At 37.1% G+C, this 23,714-nt stretch overlaps 2 protein-coding genes across 9 annotated transcripts in view; one reads left to right on the top strand and one right to left on the bottom strand.

Moving 5' to 3' along the window:
- The first annotated feature begins 419 nt into the window (after positions 1-419).
- On the top strand, positions 420-22,387 carry LOC111862736 (sodium- and chloride-dependent glycine transporter 2). 3 transcript variants are annotated; one of them, XM_023848370.2, is made up of 11 exons: positions 420-953; positions 2,086-2,206; positions 2,491-2,676; positions 9,493-9,630; positions 10,589-10,746; positions 11,854-12,086; positions 14,619-14,836; positions 15,694-15,836; positions 17,742-17,954; positions 20,276-20,449; positions 20,803-22,387. In XM_023848370.2, exons 1-11 carry the CDS (start codon positions 837-839, stop codon positions 21,025-21,027), a joined length of 1,926 nt encoding a protein of 641 aa, XP_023704138.1. In that variant the 5' UTR covers positions 420-836; the 3' UTR covers positions 21,028-22,387. The 3 variants fall into 3 exon arrangements, with proteins under 3 accessions (XP_023704138.1, XP_033606664.1, XP_023704139.1); XM_033750773.1 differs by lacking the exon at positions 2,491-2,676; XM_023848371.2 differs by lacking the exon at positions 420-953 and having other exon boundaries at positions 1,376-2,206; positions 2,499-2,676.
- The window catches only part of LOC111862737 (odorant receptor 4-like), a 31,109-nt gene continuing 12,259 nt past the window's right edge, over positions 4,865-23,714 (bottom strand). For 3 of the 6 annotated variants that reach the window (XM_033750774.1, XM_023848372.2, XM_033750780.1), the window contains one exon: positions 18,315-19,325. The gene's annotated coding sequence lies outside the window, so the exon portion shown is untranslated. Of the gene's footprint in view, positions 4,920-15,812; positions 15,887-18,314; positions 19,326-23,714 lie in introns of those variants that run through there. The other 3 variants (XM_033750778.1, XM_033750777.1, XM_033750776.1) reach the window with 3 other exon arrangements.

Below are 23,714 nucleotides of genomic sequence, written 5' to 3'. Positions count from 1 at the left end.
TGGTAATTTTGATTTTTGTTTATATTGATAGCATTATTATTTATTTCCTCCATAGCTGTAGAGAATTACAATTGTACATGTCAAATATCAACAACCTTACATCAAAAATAACATAAGTAAAAAATAACATAACATTCACACAGTGATTCATCACTATAATACAGCAATAGATTTCGAAATACATTTTTAACTTAATTTAGGAATAATAAATACTCCAAAAAAGACATAAGAATAAATATTTTAAACATATAGACAGATTAATGTAGCCTCAACTGTATGTGAAACTAAAAAAAAAAAATTGTTCAGTTTTTTAAAACTGATAATTTGCTTAGTTTGCAAAAAAAACATTTTGAATTAAATATGGATCTCATTTAGATCTACAGCTTTTATTTGAAATATTTTTTATATTTTTTTAACAAAATAAAATAGAAAATAATTATGATGTTTATAGTGGGATTATCTTTGCGACAATTGATCTGTAGCAAGTTAAGATCAGCAGTAGTGAGGTACACAGTCACAAAAAATATTTTTCACCCCTTTCTTTACTCCATAACTATATTTCTTTCTAAATCTTGATGACTATTTCAACTCTCCTTCACTAAGTATACTAAACAGTCTCTTTTTATATCTGCATTAGTATAATAAAGAAATACATATTCAGCTTTCTCCATCAGAGTAAGAGTTTGTGAACCCTTCCCCTGACCTTGAAAATGGATAGGGGAAAGCAGGACAAAAGAGAGAGAAAGCTTTCTAGGTCAAGATGTACCAGTGTTGGTGGCAAAGAGAGTACAGTGCCCTAGTCAAGAAAGAGGAGCAGCAGAGAGCAGTGTACTAGGATGGTGGACCAGCACACTGAGTTGTCTATTACCTCAGCTGTCAGTTCATTGACTAACAACACCGAAGTGTCAAACACAAACAAAGATGTAGACAGCAAGTTTGACTGTGAATATGAGGTAAGAAACTGTTTTTTGTTGTTTGTTATAGTGTGTGTGGAAAGAGAGAAAAGAAATGGAATTGTTTGTAAAAATTATCTTAATATGAGAAAGAATGGGGGCACATGGTAGTGTAGTTGGCTGAGGCACTGTGCTATAAGCCGGAAGGTCGCAGGTTCAAGTCCTGACGAGGTGGATTTTCTCAGTTGACCTAATCCTTCCAGTTGTGCTATGACCCTTGGCTTGACTCAGCCTCTAACTGAAATGAGTACCAGGATTCTTCCTGGGGGGTAAAGGGTGGCTGGCATGTAAGACTGACAACCTTACCGCCATCTGTGAGCCGATTGTGTAGAGAAAATGTGGGAGCATCGATGTCTCAAAACCCTATGGGCCTTCATGGCCTGTTGAATGTATAAGGGGTGGGCCTTCTTGGCCCTTGCACCACAACATACAGTGGTCTATTGTGCTTCTCATGGCCTGTTACAGGGATAACTTTTTTTTTATGAGGAAGAATAGAAAGATATTAGTGAAGCCTTCAAATTAAAAATTAATCAGAATCCTCTTTGGTTTTAGTTCTAAGGTACAGGGGATTTTGTGAGCATTGACTATTTTGGTGGTAAAGATATTTCCTTCTTTTGTGGAACCTCAGATGTCATTATTGTTCACAGAAGTCCACCATTGGACCCTATCCTGAGTGCAGTCCTAGAACCATTTTAATATTACCATCCCATGTGCACATAGACCTGACTAATGGCCGCTTTTCTTGAAGTTTTCTTATCAAACATTTTATGTATTTTTCACATGCAGACTACTTTTTTCTGACCATTTCAGTTTTTGTTAAATTGGTATACTGTAGATCTCATAAGATTTACAACTTTTCTTTGAAGTATGCTTGTTATTAAATCCAATAATTATGATTACATAGTGTGGTACTTGAGCTGTGATTAGTTTGCAACAGTAGGTTTGATAATTCGTAATTTATAATTTATTTACATCCATAAACTGTTACATAAGTACAACTGGACAAGTCAGTTTAAGCCATCTAAAACACTACAACTGAACAACTCTTAAACCCCAAACAATACAATATTCTGCAGGAATTATGGTTTAAAATAGGAGTTAGACATAAATACCCATGTTCATATGCTTTCAGGAAAACTGCAATAGATACCCTGCCACCACTGACACACAACAAAAAATGCACAAAGGCCGATACCGATCCACATGGAATGAGAGAGGAGTTTTCTTTCTGACAAGTCTTGGATTCACAACAGGTAAATTGGCTTGTTAAAGGGTTTGCATATTAAGACACATTTTAACATTTTTGGAGGCAGCACAATTCTGTAAACTGTTGCTGAACTTATATCTGACTGCACGATGCCACATTCTAGAAGACAATAATGTTTGAGTTTGCTATGAAAAAAAATTGAGTTTACTTATTTGTTCCATCCTGGAAACTGAAGATGCTAAAGTAATATCTTGTTTAAAGAGACCGTAGAAGGCTTAGCATATCAGCCAGGTTAACTTGTCTGTAGTATGAGCCACTGAAATGTTGCAGGTTTGCAGGGTATCTGTGTGTTCCCTGTGCTGTGTGAAATGAATGGAGGAGCAGCCTTCCTACTCTGCACTGTGATACTGTATCTTGTTTTGGGTATTCCTGTTGTTCTGGTGGAGAGTGGCCTGGGGCAGGTGGGTAGACAGTCACCAGCAGTTCTGTTTCCAAAGTTGTGCCCTCTCTTATCAGGTAAGTAGAGTATTTTATATTAACACTAACATAAAACCTGCTGAAGTTTTTACAGAAAATTGTTAAAAAAGGGACTTTTTCAAAAATACCTAACCTCTCTTTGTCTTCAACTGGAAGCAGAGCATTATGATTGCCATCTTCTAGTTTAACACTAAACAATAAACATAATCTTTCAGTCACAACTTACCAATTAATGCTTTATAAATTTCACTAATAGCAGTTATTTTCACATCACCACACAGGCCATTTCTTCCCATGTAAATTTTATTGTCTTCCCTTGTGCTATATGGGATGGTGCATTGTTCTAATGCAAAATACATTTGTCTGATTAAAGATTGATTTTTTTTTATGAATACAGTTCTGTAAATATTACAGGACTTGAATGAAATGTTTGTTTGACTTTTTCGAAGAAACACGTTTGTAATGGATAATTTGTTTTATATGAAAATATGTGGAATATATCATTTAGAGCTTCGATTTTGACATGTTTTTTCTTTCTCTCTCAAAGACTGGAATTTTCCATTGGAGTCTTTGTTATTTTGTTTCTTGGTTCATGTTGGAAGACCCAAGTGTCATCACCAGTCACCATTTTTAACTGGGTACTTCAAACAATCTTGCAGAAAGTTGCGTGCAGCCTTTCTCATTTTTTCTTGCAACAGGGATCTTGTACTATCACTTTTTCACAGACTTTCATTATGTTCAGTCTTTGATCAAAATCAATCCTACAGTATCTCTGTTAATGTATAGTTTTTCTGCCATCTTCCAAATAGCCAGTTAATAATTTCTCATCATTTACATACTCTTCCGCCCCCCCCCCCCACACACACACATTTTGACCAGCTCTTGAAGTTGTTAGATGGCACTGAAAAGGCTACTTCCTATCTTAGTGTCAGGTCTGTGCATGCTCTATCACAGTTTTTGTTGCATATTTTCCTGTTATCTCTGTTTGACAAAGCCTGGTCTCGGGTATTGATGTAGCTGTAATTATACTGACTGGGCTGTCCAGTGATTGAAGATAGCTCTTTCTAAGGGAACCAACAGAGTAGGTGTCTCTCCCCCTCACTTCCAAAATATTGTGTTCTCTAGTTTTTAGAATACTGGATGATGGACAAAGTCCAGAACCCTGTAATTCTGTGTGTTAAACATCATCATCAGAACCTTTTAGACTCTACTTATTACACTCTTGGATTTATACTTCTCACATATATAAATAGTTAAATCCCTCTGGTGTTCAGAAATTTTCGGCTTTCAGCTTTGGTTATGATCACCTAACACATTTATTGTCATGAGAGAAGGTTCTGGTGTCCCAAACCATTAATTTTTCATTGGTGTTGAATTTCTCTCTGTTAAGAGCTCTGTCTTCTGGAACATAATGTCACCTAGTCAAGTGAAAGTCAACCAACATTTCAGAGGAACATATTGCCTCCATCTTCTTGATTGAAAAGTAAGCCAGGCAAAAAGTCAGAATGACACAGGCAGAAATCAGCTTTCTTTCTGTTGCTGTGTTCCAGTTTAATTTGTTTTTCAAACTACTTTTAATATAAAGCCATCATGAAAAGTTTTCATGTGGTTGACAACACACCAGTACTTTTCTTACATTACTGAAGGTAAAACATGTATTTGAATTTAGGGCCAACAAAGAAAGTGAATAGAGCAATTTCTGAAAATAGTCATGTTACAAGTGTGTGAATCATGATGTGATAACCGAAAATCATATTTTTTTTTACATATGAGTCTTATATTAATAGTCTGAAATGTTATTTAGTTCAAACAATCTCGAGATTGAAGTTATACAGAGTCCCTTTTTGGCAGCGGAATTTGGACATTGGGACATTGCAGCAATGGACTACAAGCTGCATTTAAACACTGTTTTAAACCACAAATGAAATTATGAAATTTTAGGGAAACACAAAGCTGAATCTTTAGAAAAGAAATCCACACACTCTGGAATAAATGACTTGGATTTATGACTTGCTGATTGGAAGACCAGAAGTTCACAAAACAGATTCTGAAATACCATCCCACAGGAAGATGAGATGGACACCCATTGAACTTCAATTCTGTGACTTAAAACATGTCACCCATACATAGCCTAATTTCTAGATGGAATATGATAATGACTGTACATTTTACAAATTTGAGTAAAATATTTCTAAACTGAGGCTGATCTTAAATGGAAAACTCTGTTGTTGGAATATGTCTCTGGCCTTATGAATGAAAAGTAAGAACTGATGTAAGAATACCTGTAATAAAAGAAAACCATATGAAATATATAATACACAACAGGATGCATTCATTCAAAAAATATGAAAACCATTTAATGAGGAGATGGAAAAGGAATTTAAAACATTTAACAAAGTAGTCTATTTGAATATTTATTCTGTTTTGTTCATATAATCTTTTTCCATTACTGTGTGCCTTTAAAGTTATCTGGTAAAGAATATTCCTGCCATTAATGGGAAACAATGAAGTTCGCCCTTAGATGAAGTTTGAGGGCTATTCTGAAAGTAACCTCCATTTGTTTCAGACAACTAACATAGGAGCAGGGGATAGCTTGCGTATGCAAAGTAGCATCACATGACTCGTTGCCTTATAAACTATCATATAACCGGTCACCTACTGTTTGTTTTTGTCTCCCCAGAGTGAGTTATGTTGTGTCCTGTGATTGATAATCTTGCCAGCTGCAAAATTCACGCTGTTATCCACTTTATTCATGCTAAAATCACTAGTGCTGTGGACATCCATCATGAAATATGTGTGGTTTAGGGCCAAAATATAATGAGTAAATGAACTGGAAGTCAGTGGTGTAGAATGTTCAAAGATGGGCGAGCAAATGTTCATGATGAAGAATGAAGTGGTCAACTGGCCGTCTGTAGTGGGTGTGATCTTGTTCATAATGTTGACTAAAAAATTTGTGAAAGACTGCGGTTCACAATTTTTTACGTGTTTTACGTGAACTTCTGCAAATTTCATGCAGTGTTCTTTACTACATATCACAGTCTAGGCTATCACAATTTTTTCTTAAAATGGCCTCAGAAAACGCTCACAGGTGCACACAAAATGTAGAGAATGGCTTTGACTTTGACTTTTTTTTAGAGATATACCACAAAGGTGGCAATGAGTTTCTCAGTCACATCATATGAGTAACATGTAATGAAACCTGGGTTTCATTTGTGAATGCTGAAACCAAAGCGCAGTCAAAGCACACACATTCACCAAACAAGGCGAAGAAGTTTAAACAAATGTTGTCTGCCGACCATAAAGCTAATGGCAGCTGTTTTCTGGGACAGGAAAGGAGTGCTGATGGTGGAATTCATACAACAGGGGGCCACAGTAATGTCAGAAGTATATTGCAAAACACTAAAAAGACTGCATAGAGCCATTCAGAACAAAAGGCAAGCAATGCTGACATCCGATGTATGAGTACTGCTCCTCCAAGACAATGTGTGTCCACATGCAGCTGCTTGCACTCAAGCACTGCTGGAGCATTTCAACTGGGAGTTGTCTGAGCACCCTTCTTACAGCCCTGATCTCACTCCAAGCAACTACCACCTGTTTACCTGCCTCAAGAACTGATTAGGATCACAGCACTTCAGCAATAATGAGGAGTTAATGGAAGGTATCGGAATATGGCTGAGCTCACAGGCAACAGACTTCTTTGACACTGGTATACAAAAACTTATTCCCTGATATGACAAGTGCCTCAATTCCAGCATTGATTACACTGAGAAGTAACTTAAGTATGCACATATTTTTAGTATATAATACTTTTTTTTTCTCATTGCTTGTTTTGTTAACAGCTCACCAGAGGTTACTTTCTGAATAGCCCTCATATATGCAGAATACTTTAGTGTACTGCTTGGAAAAGTAAAAAAGAAAGAGACAGAAAAGGAAAACTGGAAATAAGTTTTGCTCAACAACAGTGCAGTGTGTAGTAACCTGTGATTTATGTAATAAATACACAAATATATAGGGTATGTATCATGTAATTTATTTGTGTTTAGAAATAAGCACTTTTATTAAACAGAAACAGTTTCAGGTCCCTTATGATGCCATTAGGAAAAATTTACTATATTTGCAGTTCCTACTTTGCTTTGTGAATTTTGCATACAGTTAGATGAACTCAAGATACACTTCACTATAATTGAATTTTTCAAGAAACATTAACGAATATAGTATAGTATAGTATAGTATTTATTGCATTCAAGCAAATCCAATTACAGGCCAACACCACTGGACACAGAACAAGTCAAATATCTTCAACAAATGCTCCAACAATGGAACTAGTCAACATAAAATATACATCAACCTAAAATATACATAACACTATACCATGTTTAATTGTAAATAAAATAAGTTAAAATTGTAATAAAAACACATTACATAATAAATTCATTCAACTTAGCAACTTATATATCTCAAACCATAAAAGATCACAACATCCATCAACTATAATGAAGTATGTTCGTTACATGGCATACCAGTCAAGTTGGAGATTATATCCNCACCTGTTTACCTGCCTCAAGAACTGATTAGGATCACAGCACTTCAGCAATAATGAGGAGTTAATGGAAGGTATCGGAATATGGCTGAGCTCACAGGCAACAGACTTCTTTGACACTGGTATACAAAAACTTATTCCCTGATATGACAAGTGCCTCAATTCCAGCATTGATTACACTGAGAAGTAACTTAAGTATGCACATATTTTTAGTATATAATACTTTTTTTTTCTCATTGCTTGTTTTGTTAACAGCTCACCAGAGGTTACTTTCTGAATAGCCCTCATATATGCAGAATACTTTAGTGTACTGCTTGGAAAAGTAAAAAAGAAAGAGACAGAAAAGGAAAACTGGAAATAAGTTTTGCTCAACAACAGTGCAGTGTGTAGTAACCTGTGATTTATGTAATAAATACACAAATATATAGGGTATGTATCATGTAATTTATTTGTGTTTAGAAATAAGCACTTTTATTAAACAGAAACAGTTTCAGGTCCCTTATGATGCCATTAGGAAAAATTTACTATATTTGCAGTTCCTACTTTGCTTTGTGAATTTTGCATACAGTTAGATGAACTCAAGATACACTTCACTATAATTGAATTTTTCAAGAAACATTAACGANAAAGGCGTTTAAGGCCACTCTAAATACCTTATTATCATGTACTACTTCCTTTATTTTTAATGGGAGACAATTAAAAAGTTTAATTCCATAGCAATAAGGACCCTTCTGATGAACTGTTAAATTTGTCTGAGGGCAATATAAATCTAAACTGTGCCTTGTATTGAGACCATGAATCTGTGTTGATGTATGGAATAGACCCTTATTATTTACAACAAATATCAATAAAGAAAATATATATTGGGACTGGAGTGGCAAAATCCCCCAATCCCTAAATGCTTGTCTACAGGAATCCCTTGCTCTTAGCCCACTCATAATTCTAATTATTCTTTTTTGAATTCTAAAAATTTGTACACTAAACGAGGTATTACCCCAAAAGATAATGCCACAGAACAAAGTGGACAGAATACTTAGAATGTCAAAACAAAGTTCATAAGGTGATAATTATAAAAATGCATTTTGAACTACTGTTCATGAGAAAGAAGTTATGCTAATAGTCTTCATGTCCATGGGACTAAAGCCAGAACAGACTTGTAGGTTACTTGTAATAGGCAGGAGATCATTAATGGCAGGAGTCTTTATGTGATACTGAATTGTGACTTGTATTAACTGCATGTGATAATTGAAACAAATTATAGATGTGATATATCATCTCTCCATTACTCCTGAATGAAGTCTCGTAGGTGGCAATCATAATGGCATTTATGAGGATCACTTTACCAGTCTATGAAATTACAGCTGCTTTGTTCACAAAAGAATAAGCCTTTTAGTATGCTTTCGTTGTGTGACAAGGAAAGGTGGGTTTATGGTATCACTATGTCTGTATGTTCATACATGTATATACCTTCTAATAAATTCTTAATCAATTTACATATTATTGTGGCACTTGTTATGAACATAATAGCATTAGAGGCCACCTGGTTGTTGTATTGTTTAATTCCCTACCATCAATGATAACAACATGTAAGCTGTGCAAACTTGAAATATAGGGTTGATTCAAGCCTGTTACTTGTGTATAATACAGGATGCTGAAATCTGATGTGATGCTAGGTCAAAAAATATGTAGCTTTTGGTAAGACTGTCCTTTTTTATATTCTATCCTTTTCATCCTTTTTGAAACAGTACAGTGGTCAAGCAAAATCTGTATTTATCTTTTGGTTTGGTGGCGGTAATTAATGGAGCATTGGAAGTAGTCATGTGATAAATGTACAGATGGGGATAGGTACAAGTACTTGGAAGTTCTATATGAAATATGTGTTTACTTTTATATGTTAACAATTAAAAACATGGGAATGGTGCAACGTTTATATATTATATTATATCAGGCAAAGTCAGCATAGTCAGAACCTTTACTGGTAGAAATCACGCACAGAACTTTGTCACCAAGTTGTACGAGTATAATTGTAGTTCTTACTAGCCGTGACACGTAGCCTGTAGCATTCAAAGGAGGGTAGCCTCTGGTTTTCTTGCTTGACTTAATCTTCAGCCCTGATGATGGAGGAAACATATTCCTCCAAAACATCAGTTTGACTTTCTTTCACTGGACCACATGGTATTATATTGCTGAAGACAGAACTCTTCATCATAAGCTGTTGTTTAGCAGTGCTCACTGGATCATGTGCGGCAGAATGTTTGTTCAGGGTGTCACAAATTCTGCTTTATTAACCGGTTTCTGATTCTTTCTGTCTGTAGGTTTGGGTTTCTCCATGTGCTGGAGTTCTATAGTGTTCTCCATTTCTGAAGCCTGTTTGCTGTCATGGTCTGTGCTGTACATCTACAACTCAGGAGACTGTGACCTTCCTTGGGCACATTATCACAATTATACTGGCAGTGAGTGCAGTTGGTTATCTCCTTTGTGACTTTGACAATATTAATACAAGCCTAATTCTGTAGTAACTTCATAGGGCTTCTGTAAATGCTGATAATTTAACTCAAAATCTCAAAATCGACTGTTGAACTGCCTCCACATTTTCTGGTGTTGTAACGGTCCGTTGTCATCCTGATGATTTTTTCACCACACTCCTGGTTGTCCTAAAGTTCTCTACCCACAAAACAATTGATTTCCAGTCGGGAAACAGACCTCTGGGCTTAATTCTGAAGTGAGTACGGAACGCATGCTGCATGGCCACGTAGGAATGCTTGTTCGAAAAATAGGCTTCAACAGCAAACGCGTGCTACTCACTCGTCCACCTCATGTTTCCTACTGAGGGGTATTAGAAACTTCCGTGACTGCTGCGTTCGCCCAGCCTATCCCCACTTTTCTGCGACCTCCTCTCCCTTCACAATGCGTCTTCACAAAAAGGAAGTTTCTGCACCCCACCCTGTAATAGGAGGCTGGAAAAGAGTGCATAATAAGGAGCTTCAAAACTTTTACATCTCGCCAAATATAATTAAGACCATCAAGACAAGGAGGATGAGATGGGCAGGCTATAGCATTCATAGAGAGAGGAGGGATGAATATAGTTTTTTGATGGGAAAGTCAGAAGGAAAGAAATCACTAGGAATACCCAGATGTACATGGAAGAATAATATAAAAATGGATATTAGAAAAATGGGATGGCATGGTATGGGCTGGATTCAACAGGCTCAGGAAAAGGATTGGTTTCAGGCTATTGTGAACATAGTAATGAACCTTCAGGTTCCATAAAATACTAGGAGGTTCTTGAGTAACTGAGCAACTGGTGGCTTCTCAATAAGGACTCCTCTCCTTGGAATTTGTTAATTAGTTTGTTGGTTGATTTGTTTTACATTAACTAATTAATTTACTAATGCTTCTGATTCATTTTAGTGACCAGCTCAGCAAAATACTTCACTGGTGAGATCCTAGGTGTATCTTCTGGGTTGGAAATATTTGGCAGCATTCAAGGCAGTTTGGTAATTGGACTAGCAATTACATGGGGTGCTGTAGCAGCTTGCCTTGCTGCAGGAATACGACATACTGGAAAGGTGAATTTTGTCTTGAGTGGATGGAAAAATGTCAAATAGAAATTGATGGCTTCTATTTAACCTGTCATATCTTGCAGCAGATTCATGTTAAGTTGCGGCGTATGGATTGACAGGAATTTATGTTTTACCGAAACAAACATAAAGTAATCCCTGTACCTACAAACTTTGGTGGGTAGCACAGGTGAAGCACATGTATAACACTACGTATTCTTAACTTCAGCACTAGATAGAGATGAGTGGTACACTTCATAAACTTTATCTTTCAGAAAAAGTCTCTGCTATCCCATGGTCAGAAGGGTTGATGAACCAGAGAGCTGTCTCCTATTTTCATAGCCAACCCATTTCCCATTAGTATTTTATGTTTTTGGATAATGATGTTAATTTACTGAGCAAAAACATTATTACTGTGAAGAGAAGCTTAGAATACCATTAGATAGTAGCAGGGAGGTTCATGAAGAAATACACAGAACATTACATGTATGTTCATGCCTGATTACCATAGTGCAGGGTGAAATAATTTTATGATGATAACTAATGGAGTCTTTGAAAGTATGGCTAAGTTCAGGTATTTTGAATTAACATCAAAATTACATTCAGAAAGAAGTTAAGAGCAGAATAAATTAAAAGAATATTTGCTACTATTCAATTCAGAATCTTTTATCTTCCAGTCCTTTACCTAAAACCCCTATGGATTAAAACATTCAATAAATTTACTGTTTTTTTTTCACAAGGGTGTGAAACTTGGTCTGTTATCCTTTAGGGAAGAAGATAGTTTGAACTTGTTTGAGAACAAATTGCTGCAGAGAATATCTGGACCTAAGATAGGAGATAACAAAATGATGGGCTTCAGATTTCTTGTTTTTCACCAAATATTATTAGGGTGAACAAATGGCAAAGGCTGAGGTGGGCAGTATTCTTGACAGAATTTGATAATTTTCTAAACCACAGAAAGTTTCTCCCAAGTCTCTTTGGCCCATATAACATTAAACTAGCCTGCCTGGTCCCCCAATCATAAATAATTTCCCATATCTACCATGTAATTATGACATATACATGCTTAGTGATATGCTCTGAAATATAAAAGCAGAGATATTTCCTGTTGTGTAGCTGTGCTATGTGGCTACACCAATAACTTTCCTTGTTGCTGGGATCCTACTGGTTCGTGGCCTGCTCCTGTGGAGCAGGAATGTGTCACAGGCTGTGTCACCGGACTGGAGTAGCCTAACAGATCTCACTGTATGGATGGCGGCTGGCTGCTATGTGTTCCACTCACTGAATCTTGGTCTTGGAGGTTTAACAGCAATCAGCAGCCATAACAAGCAGAACACAAATCTACTCAGGTAAGATCTAAAAGTCTGTGTTGATATATTATACAGTTCTGGACATTTATCCATTCATCATGTTTTAACACACAACATTTCGGAGACTGGACTCTGTGTTTGTTTTCAGGTAAAAGCATACTGAGTTGTGCCCAGTTGATAGGGACTGACTTTTTCGGAGATGGAGACAGAATCCAGTCTCTGAAATGTTGTGTTTTGAATAAAAAACAGGACGATGGATAATGTCCAGAAAATAATTGTGACAGTTTATGGTGTTGGAAAGAGGTTTCATCTGTAAGCCAACAAGCACTGCATTAATACTGAAAAAAGCCGGAATATCTTGAGTCAGATCTGACGTCCATTGCTAGACAACGGCTTGTTAAAACACGTGGCCAGGACAGCAAGCTGGAATAGACCATTTCTGAGCAACACTCAGTAAACACTGCCTAGAGACGTCCATTGCCGGGCAACGGCTCAATAAGCGTTGTTCCTGCAACAACCAATACACTAGAGATAAAATCAATGTGTTACCTAAAAATGAAAATACGTTCCTGCAGCAACGGATAGACCAGCTACTGATTCTCTTAGGTAACACTGGAAGTTAAACCCTTGAAGATGACGTCTTCCAGTCCGTCCGACTATAGAAGATAAGAGATCAGAGAAGACCGGAGTGGAGATCAGATCAGAGACGACCAGAGAAGAGAACAGAGATCAGAGGAGACCAGAAGAAAATTGAGAACAGGTCAGACCAAAGGAGAACTGAGAGCAGTTCAGAGCAGAAGAAACAAGCACAGCCAAGAACCAGAAGACGAAACGCGAGAGACATTCGATTAGTCAGGTCGCATCATCTGGAAGACGTTATTTCAGAGTGATTATAATCGTAATTGTAAACAAGTTATCCAGTAAACAGCTTTGTCAAATCTGGAACCCATTAATTTCTTGTCACGTTTTCTGGATATGTGACAGTACATTAACTGCAAGCATGATATAACCATGTAGTAAGCATGTGATCAATCTTCTGTACCTCCACTCCCCAGTCTTCATGGCATATTGCCTAATTAATTAAGCACAGGGTGACTTACTTTTTTACTTCATCTTTTATTAGCTGTGTGTAAAGTTGTCATGGGCTTTGTTTCTTCCCCATGACTGAGCTCATATCAACACAGATAATATTCCCTAAATCATCTGTCATAATCTGATATAAAAGATGAATAAAATATTATGAACATTCTGGAAAAAACCTCAAATCTTACATTTTTGAAAAAATTTGGCCCTGTTGAAAGAGGCAGTAGGTTCCTCAGTAATGTCAATGTTTATATTTCTCAGTGCAGTGCTATTCACAAACAGTTCATTGCATATTGCAGAATGAGAAACCACTGTGGAAATGCAGATGTCCCTTAGGCATAGTAGAATTTTTCTCCAAACATACTCTGTTCTGGTAGGTAATTGGCTTCTTGTAACAAGGCTGAAATCTGTGTTTACATCATCATCTCTATATTTAAATGTGACCTAGCCCTGTCCAAAGTATAGGGTTAAGGTTAGCTGTCACGACAACAAATGTTTTCATGATCAGTCAGTATTGTTCAGATTGGATTTTATTTCCTGCTATGTATATTTCAGTCCTCATGGGACCATCATCAGGCAGTAATATGTGATATGTCTAGGGTTATTGAACTCCTAATATGAATCCATATTTGCACAATGCATCGTACTCTATAATATAAATTGTGCGTTAGGTTACAATATAAGTATTAAAATTAAATAATAGTAGTATACCTTGGATATATATTAGAAAATATATTAAATATTGACAATTTACTATAGTAAAAGTATTAAAAGATATATTAAATTTATATTTTAACAGGTTTTCAAGATTAAAATGCCAAATATAGTGCTAAGTTACGACATTAAGTTATAGTTTGTGTGGGTCCATGTTGTTTAGTGTCCATACTGTGGAAGTCATTATGCCCTGGGGTATGTTGTAGATGTATTATGAAAGCTATTGTGAGAGGTTGTTGTGTGCAGTATTAAGTATCCTGTTCATTGATATAAAGTCATATGATATTTGTGATCATTAATTATGCATATGCACTGGATGGGCATTGTATGCTCATCATGTAGTAAGTGGGTTGATAAATGTAAAGCTTCCAAATATCTCTTATCCAAAATTGTTTTCTGTTTCTCTGTTTCTACCATAGTCCATACTTTTAATATTATCACTTGCTGAAGTACACTGTCTTTACCTGGATAACGCTTCATGTCTTTTTGGCTTCAATGAATCAGGGAATTTATGATGGACCTGACATGTGACTTGGATGGGATGGACAAGGAATGCATGCAGAATTTTGTCGGTAGAAAATGCCAGAATGAATCTTAGGAACATAAATTGTGAGTATGGAAGATAAATGTAATTGGATGATGTCCATGGTGAGTTCTGGTGGTAGGAGCATTAAAACATGGAGTATGTCACCAGAGAGTTGGTTAGATAGTTAGATTCCCTGCCCATACAACAGTATTTCAATTTTGTCTAAAAGTGCTGTCTTTATTTGTTAGGGATGCAGTCCTGATATGCCTATTCCACTTTGTATGGGGTGTCATGATGTGGCTGGTATATGTGTGTCTCATGGCTGACTACCGAGCCAGCAATCAGTTTCCAAAGAATATCACTGGGGGACCTTGGATTGTATTTGTTGTGTTTGCAAGAGGACTAGCTGCTTTACCACATGGAATTGTATTCTCATTGGCAATGTACATCATGGTATTCTTTGTGGGTGAGTATTACAAATCCAAAGCTAAAAGAGCTGTATATTTAACTTGACCCTTTGCACACCACAAGCTGCTTAGATTTGCTTGGTGTACTTGTGTTAACACTGTCACATCCGAAGAGAGTGGCTCAGTGTTGGTCACTTTGTACAGCATTTGTCAGTAGATGTCAGGTATGATGTATATATTTTGAGGAAGGAATAAGCTTTCATGTATCACAGTTCTCCTGTGTATAGAGAAACCTACCTTCATAGCCACCATAATGCTTAGAAAGGAGAAGGAACGTTTGTCTAAATTTTTTTCCTTTGTTACTATTACATTGAAATTTTTCATGATGCCAAATGGCTGAGAATTTCTTAACTGAGCAACTACTGATTTATCAAGGAGTCTGTGTATGTAGTTAGTTATGATGCCTAATATGTCAGCTATCTATGGAGCAATCTGTGATCAAAATATAAATTAACTTCAAGTTTTTAAATATGGTACAAAGAAGCATTAAGTTTTTGTGTTTCTGATGGAATTTCAGAGATATTTATTGGTTAAGAAACAATATAACAGTATGTAAATTAATATGTAGTATTAGCACTTGAAAGCTTTTGTTTTTTCATCCTCTATCATAGTGATATTTGTTCTGTATGAGAGTTGTCTAACTTACTGATTTATGTTAGATTTTATAGTATATATGGAAGCCACATTCTCCTTGTTGGCTACATCTCCCATGTTATTCATCTTAACATCAGATGGATATACAGCAACTATTTTGTTGTGAAATAATAGAGTAAGATCTGAGGTATTGCCTGCCTGAATAGGATCACGGATGGTTTTAAATAAGTTCATTGAGCTACATTATTGATTTTATTTTCAGGTATTGGTACACTGTTAGGAACAATTTTGGTTATAGTTTCAACATTTCTTGACTTCTTCCCTGCACTTCATGGTAGGAGAGGGCCAGTCACAATTTCTGTCTGCATTGTCCTGTTTCTGGTTGGGCTGCCACTTACTTCACAGGTAATATGACTTCAGATCCAGTCATTCATTTGTAAAGTATGTAATATGTTCTGTTAGGAGGAGAAGTTGTGTTTAGTACTTTAGCATCAAATGAGGGCAGAGAATGATTGTATACAGTTGATTCAAAATTGTATGTTCTAATTTAAACGGCATAGCTTGTGAACAATGTATAAATAGAATGAGATAAATGATGGGAAAGTTATCTTATTGTTTAAGCACACATGTTAAAAAGACTTTTGGAGAGTGTGGAAATACAGCTCCACACGTAATAAACCTCAATATTAAACTGGGTTAAGTTGTAAGTTTTATGTTCTCACAACCTGAACTCAATAGATAGCCAGGGTGGACCCAGGGCTGAGCTTGACTGGTCATGGTAACTCCTGTTGGGAAAACCCTGATTGTCCTACCCATAGCTAGTCATTATACATATTTACTGAGCTGTCCCACCTCATCAACCTAAGAATAAAGCCACCTGAGAAAGGAAAAGTAATAGTTCTGGAGTAGCTATTTGATCTTTTCGTGATCCTGTTATTTGTTTTTCGGTGAACTTATTGTTTGGCCTTTTATTGAGCTTGTTCAATTTTTCAGCAATTCTCGTTGTTTTGTCATACAGTGAGCCTGTTTTTGGTCTTTTGGTGAGCTTATTTTGTCTTTCAGTGAGACTGTTAGTCTTTTAATGAGCTCTTTTGGTCTTTCAGTGAGAATGTTGATCAGGCTTGATATTAGGGCACAAGCAAATTAAAATGCATTTATACACATTTGACAGTAGTTTCCAAATTGGATAATAGCAGTAAGATCTTGTTAATCCTGCTTTGCCATGGTATCAATGCATGATTTGTTAACCTGTTGTTACCTCATATTGTATTTCTCATATGTATTTTTATTCATTACATAATCTTCTTCTTCTTCTTCTTCTGCTTCTTCTTCAGAGTAGCTAATTTTATCTTGGTACTATGTTTGTCTCTAACATTTCTCAGTTATTAATTCTAAAATATTATGACTCACTGAAGTTTTCTATGAACCCAGAGGAAGGGGAACGTCTGCCATTGAAAGCCTCTACCAAGCAAAGGCTAGAAAAAATACGAGAGAGAGAGAGAGAGAGAGAGGGGGTGAGTGGGGGGGGAGCACGCGAGCCCACATGTTCAACTTTTTAGAGACAAACTGTGAATCATAATTTCAACACAGATTTTGCTCTACATGTACAGGCAGGTATATAGTGAATACATCCTGAGAAATGACGCACTGGAGACTGCCTTTTCCAATATGATATTGCTCTTCCTCACTCTGCTTTATCTGGCCAGCAACTGCATAGCCGTTATCTCTCACCCACCAAACTCCCGAGGTGTAGCACCATGTGATTTTTACCATTTCCATATGTCAAGTTAGTGCTGAAGGGAAGAAGATTGATGCAATCATCACAATCCATGCAAAATCCGAGACTTAACTTTAGGAGTTCAAGACACAGGTCTTCCACAGACGCTTCTAACAATGGCAGAATGACTAGACTCACTACAGCAGGTTACTAGGAAGTTTCTTTTTAAGTGATGGCAAGGAATTACCACTAACTGTGTTCAGTAAAAAAAAATCAGTCCAAAAATTTTTGGCATTATCATTAATTACTATGCATATAACTGAGTATGAGAAAGTTGTCTGATAAAGGCCACACTGATCAGAGTTTGTGTCTGAATTCATTAACAGTAATGACAATTTTTACATGTATCAGGCATATTCACAAAGTTTGTTCAGTCATTGTAAATAATTTATAGCTATTTCATAAGTTTTGATCAATAGATTTTTCCTTGTGAGGTGTCCATCCCATGTTCACTTCAAATCTTCATGTGCAGCATTCCAAATAAAAATAATTATTCACCCCCACCTGTAAGATATATGTCTGTTTTTCATCAGGCTGGATTCCACATACAATTGCTGCTTTCATACTACTCTGTTAACTGGCCACTCATCTTGTACTCACTGTGTATGACCCTTGCTATCAGCTACTCCTACGGACAGAAGCGGTATATTTCTGAACTATGCTGCATCAGCAATATCAAGCTACAAGAAACCACAATGACTCATTTGATTGTGCTCTTCACAACAGGTGTTCCTGTGCTGCTGATGGTAAGTCACAAATACTGCTTGCTTTATGATTCTAGTTTCAGTTGTAATAAAACTTTTTAACAGTTACTAATATTATGCACTACTAGCATCTTAATGCAGAGCAATTTGCACTGTCATTTCAGAAACTATTTTTGTTGCTCATGGTGGTTACTTACAATAGCCATCAAATTTGTTGGGCATTATTAATTTCCTTCTAAATTTCCTGTGTCCTTTTCATATTTTTTCCATTGCATTCTCTCTCCAGCGTTTCTTTTCCATTTCTTGTCTATTCTATTGTCATTCCCTTCTTCCTTCCTTCCTTCCTTCCTTCCTTCCTTCCTTCCTCCCTACCTCTCCTTCAAAGTAAACAGCTTCCTCACCTATATTCTTTCATACCTTTATCCATTTCATAACTTTGTCTCCTTCTGCCTTTTCTCCTGCATTCCTTTTTTCCCATCCCTTTTATGTGTTTATCCTGTCATCATCCTTCTCCCTTATCTAGCAACAGAAACAGATAATTTGGATATTAACCCATTTCCTACTAATACCAGAAGATAATTTGGGTTTTGCCACTTAACCTAGCAATGATGGAAGATAGTTCAGGTTTTTGTTCATATTTTATTAATGGCATAAAATTTGGGTTTCTCCCAACATCACGGCAATGACCCTAATGCTTTTCTTAGAGAGAATAATGTGTAATAAGCTGGGTTATTCTCAAACTGATGCACATAGCAATATTAACAAGAATTCCATCTCCAAGAGGCTTGCTTTTGGCTTCACCAACTTTTTTCTGTGATTCACCTTTTGTGAATAATGAGACAGATGGACCGCCTTTGGCAACTATATTTACATTTTACATAAACATACAGTTTCAAATCATGCATAAAACTAATGCTTGATAGGGAGGGCATGTCTCTGTCTGCATATTTCATCTCTGAAACTGCCCAGTTTTGAGGAAGGAGGCAAGGATGAAGCCAAAATCTGTACCACTTCTTTCCACATTCAGCTTACTCTTCTGCCCTGAAGATGAAAGCAGCATCTTGCTCTGAAGCATCCTCTGATTGTTTACCCTTGTCTCCTTCCTTTTGTGCAGTCATCTTCTTTTTCCCTCTTCTCTGCCTTCAGCCCATGTTAATGTTGTACCCTCACACCTAACCTGTCATTGAAACAGGCCCTGCATGTCCAATGTCTCTTGACATCCCTGTACCACCCACTGGTCACCCAGAGCCATTATTTTTACAGTATTTCTAATCCCGTCCTTTCAAGGTCATCAGATTCTTTCTTCCTTTTTCTTCTCCTGTTGATTTGCTTGGGCTTCTACCCCTATATCCTGTAACTTTCTTCCACTCTTTGCTCTGTCTCCTACTCTGAAGATATAGAGGGCACATTCTTCTGAAACATTAGTAAACATGTACATGGTGTTACACCCCAGAAGACAATAATATTCAGTCACAGCTGGCAGCACATTCCTCCAGACTGTGGTACACATCTACCAGCCTACACAGTCACAGCACAGAATACAGCAAGTTTCATAGTCATCACTATAAGAGCCTCAGTTGTTGCATGTGCCAGTGTAAATTTTGCACATAAATGGATCATTAATTATATAGCTATAACACATTCTTTATGAAGTAGAAAGAAGAATGTCTGTCTGTCTGTCTCTGTGACCTAGTGTCAGCACCTGTACTGCAAGACAGATTTTCATCAAATTAAATAAGCAAGCCTACTTAAAATTTTCAAGTGCCTCTGATTTTCAGCTATAATAATCCATAGTTAAGCTTGATTTACGTAATGAAATGGATGGACTTCTCTGTATATTCCAGAAACCATGTCACAGATGATGTTGAAATTCAGTATGAGAGACTTCCAGCAAAGGTTGTCAGAAGTTCCAGTTTTCAGCCTTATTGGTCCATAATAATGCTTGGTTTACATAAAAGATCTTAAATTGATTTTCTAAGTAACCTATGAACTGTTTCACAGATATTGTTAAAGTTTAAGTTTCGAGACTTTTGACGAAATTTTTTGGGCGCTTCTGATTTCCCGCCATATTGACCATAATAAAGCCTAGATTACAGAAGACCATAATTGGACATTTCCATATAACCTATACACCATTTCACGGCTTTTGTTCCATTTGATATGGAAGACTTCCAGCAAAAGCTGTAAGGCATTTCTTATTTTCAGCCACATTGATATGTAAGAAAACTTGGTTTACACTGTTGGTAATTCATTGCAACATACTACGGGGTACACTCTTTCCAGTCTTGTTAATTTGTAGTTCTAGCTCCATAATATAGGTAGCACTTGAAGACATTCCATTAATCATTTGTTGTATTTTACAGGTCCTCTTGTTCTGCAGTTTCTACCATACAAGCAGCCCTCCTGATGGTCAAACCCCTTATCCTAGTTGGGCAAAGGCTGTGGGGTGGCTGCTCTCTACATCGCCAGCTGTGTTCTTACTTGCTGGCGCAGTTCTCAGGTTCTTGCAGTTCTGTCAGAAACAAAGTCTGATCCAGGTATTTTATCATTTTATATGCTCTTCACAAAGACGTATGAGCTTCATTCTGACCCATCTGTCTGTCTGCCCATTCTTCTACCTGTGTGCTTGCAGGGAGGAATCATGAATGACAGAATGTTAAGGCCATAAACAACAAATTTTCTAAGAGCATATTTGGACATTGGGAGACAGCTGACATTATGGGAAGAAAGGGATGAAGGGATATACATGTGTTTTAGTTTCATAAAATCAGTAACTTTACTTCTTATACAATCTTGGATTAGCAGTGAAGTAACATTATTTGTGCATATAAGTATTGGTGCCTTCCAGGTATGTGCCATGATTGGATTGATGTGAAACTTCTTGTTTCAGAGTTTTAAACTGCTGTTGAAACCAGATGAAATCTTCGCTGAAACGTTATCATCATCGCACCACTCCTCAAGCTGTGAAAAGACAACTATGACCACACCGATTATTGCAGTGGAGAGCAAGGATTTCTTCTTTGTTCCCTCAATTAACACAAGCGATGGCAATAATAACTTGAGTTTGTACAACAACAGGAGTCACAAGGCTGACCCTGAGCACAGTTCCTTTTGATCTCTGATGGAACATCAGGATGTTTCATCCATGTATTTTCAGACTAGTTTTCCAGGTATAAACTGTCTGGAAGAGATTGTCCCCTCCCCATTGAGTACTGCAATTGATCTCGATCACTGTTGATGGATGGGATTATTGAAATATGTTTGGTAGTGATGACCTTGAATATTTTAGTTGTGTGTCCAAATAATTCTCAGGTTGAGAATTTGTATCTGTGGTCTATGTTTTCATCATCACTTCTTACCGCTTCAGTGCACTAACTGTGGATCATTCCATAAATACACATATTGCAGTTTCATCTGAATATCACACACTGGGTCACCACACAATGGATCATCTCATACTTTCCAGTATTTATCTCCTTGCTTCATGATATCAAATCAAAAAGCTGTCTCATAAGGCCCTACAGACAAGTCATAACTTTTATCTCTGTGGAGAGAAATGTGAGAATATTTGACTGGATAGCTCAGTCAGTAAAGTAACTGGCTACAGACTGGATGGCTAGAATTTGATTCTGAGCAGAGGCCAGTTATTTCTTTTCACTGTTACATCGAGATTGGTATTCAGCCTCCATTCAATGTGCAAAGAACAGAACCTCATTTTATGAGGTTAAAGCGGGTGGAGCATACAAGGTCTGACAATAAAGTTTGCGAACTCATGACTGTGTGCTTGCCATGGCAGCAGCGGACAGAAACCTCAGTATGATTTGATGACATTCACATATCAGCGTTTCACAGCTGTGTTGTTGTTAATCTATGCCAGTCTCTTTGTGAGTGGCATATATTATTGTCTGAGTGCGTTTCGGTGTGCCGTCATGATAATTTCAGGGCTTGAATTAGAGCAACGAATAAACATTAAATTTCTTGTTAAACTTGGCAAGAGTGAAAGCGAAATCAGAGAGCTGTTAGTGCAAGTTTATGGGGATAATTCTATGAAGAAAACAACGGTTTACAAATGGGTGACACGTTTTTCTGAGGGAAGAGAAAGTGTCACCGACAAAGAGAGTTCAAGATGGCCAGCAATGAGCAGAACTGAAGGAAACGTTGCAGAAGTTCGTAAAATTATGTGTAAAAATTTTCGGCTGACTCTCAGGAGCATAAGAGAGCAAGCAAACAATGACAGAGAAACAGTCAGGAAAATCTTAACTGAAGACCTTGACATGAGAGAGGTGTGTGCAGGAATGGTCCCGAAAGAGCTCACCAAAGAACACTGTCTGTGAGGGAGTTTTAGCTAGTAAACAACTGTGCTGGAACACCCTCTGTGTTCATCAGATCAAGCCTCCAGTGACTTTTTTCTGTTCTTCAACATAAAGGAGATATTGAAAGGAAGGCATTTTCATGTCATTGATGACATCAGGAGTAATATGATGGCAGCTCTGAAGGCCATTCCACAAAACCAGTTCCAAAATTGTTTCGAAGGGTGGACTAGGCACATAGCTTCCCAAGGGGAGTACTTTGATTNGGTCCCGAAAGAGCTCACCAAAGAACACTGTCTGTGAGGGAGTTTTAGCTAGTAAACAACTGTGCTGGAACACCCTCTGTGTTCATCAGATCAAGCCTCCAGTGACTTTTTTCTGTTCTTCAACATAAAGGAGATATTGAAAGGAAGGCATTTTCATGTCATTGATGACATCAGGAGTAATATGATGGCAGCTCTGAAGGCCATTCCACAAAACCAGTTCCAAAATTGTTTTGAAGGGTGGACTAGGCACATAGCTTCCCAAGGGGAGTACTTTGAGTACAGTGATATTCAGCAATGAGGTATATAGCACTTTTACCGCGATGAGTTTGCAAACTTTATTGTAAGACCACATAATTCTGACTGCTCTCTTCCATCTGGTAACAGGACTAAGAATGTATGGGGTTTCACTTCCACTCCTCCTGTACACCCTCATGGTTTGCTGCTTAGGCACAGAGACGTCTTTTGCCTTTTTTAGTAGACTGTATGCCAGATGGACTAAATTCCTATAAATGACAATGCCTCTACAGAAATATTTGTAAAATTCAGGCGGTATGAATGCCAGTTCTAAAGAGTTCTGATGATAGTATTATGCTTAGGATTACTGGGCTTCTGGAATTTGCCCATTCTTTGTACACTGAACAGAACACAACTTCTCATAAACTGGGTCTGTTTCTACTCTCAGGTGAAAAGTTGAGCTTCAGTAATCCTCGGAGGTAAATATGTTACAGTTATATGGTTGATTTGTTTTATTTAATAGTTAGGATTGATAAAAACCAGCTGGTATTAGCCTGTGGTGTTGAGTATGATAAAAGAAAAGAAGATAACTGAGCATGTCTTGAGTAGAATCCCCATTTGATATACTTTTTAAATGCGGCACTTAAAATAAATTTTATACAGGAAAATGTAAAATAAAGTAGATTAAATTTATCATCAGTGTCACAAATTTGACCCAGTGACCTGTTCCTTTCCCACCCTGGAACTGATTATCCTAGTGCGCGCGCAACTGTGAACTGTCACACGGTTCCTAAGTAACAGCACAACATTCATCTTGCTCTGGTATACACCGCATTGTCTGTGTCAGTATTCGTGTGTGTAGTTTGTTTCAAGGCCGATCGAAGCCGGTCCCAACCTATGGTACAGAAGCGAGATTCTTTCTGAGGGTGATGAATTATATCTGTTAGGGTTTGTAGGAATGGTCTGAAGGGCAGTTTAGGACCCCAAAGAGA

The sequence above is a fragment of the Cryptotermes secundus genome, unplaced genomic scaffold (genome assembly GCF_002891405.2).
Source record: "Cryptotermes secundus unplaced genomic scaffold, Csec_1.0 scaffold5, whole genome shotgun sequence".
In the NCBI taxonomy this organism is placed as follows: domain Eukaryota; kingdom Metazoa; phylum Arthropoda; class Insecta; order Blattodea; family Kalotermitidae; genus Cryptotermes; species Cryptotermes secundus.
This window is presented reverse-complemented; position numbering and strand designations above follow the sequence as displayed.

Bases quoted from the DNA above. Each gene is read 5' to 3' on its own strand.
- LOC111862736 (XM_023848370.2), top strand. From the start codon at position 837: ATGGTGGACCAGCACACTGAGTTGTCTATTACCTCAGCTGTCAGTTCA. The intron at 2,677-9,492 runs GTAAGTAGAGTA...TTCTGTCTGTAG, and splicing joins GTTGTGCCCTCTCTTATCAG to GTTTGGGTTTCTCCATGTGC. The intron at 17,955-20,275 runs GTAAGTCACAAA...TGTATTTTACAG, and splicing joins GTGTTCCTGTGCTGCTGATG to GTCCTCTTGTTCTGCAGTTT.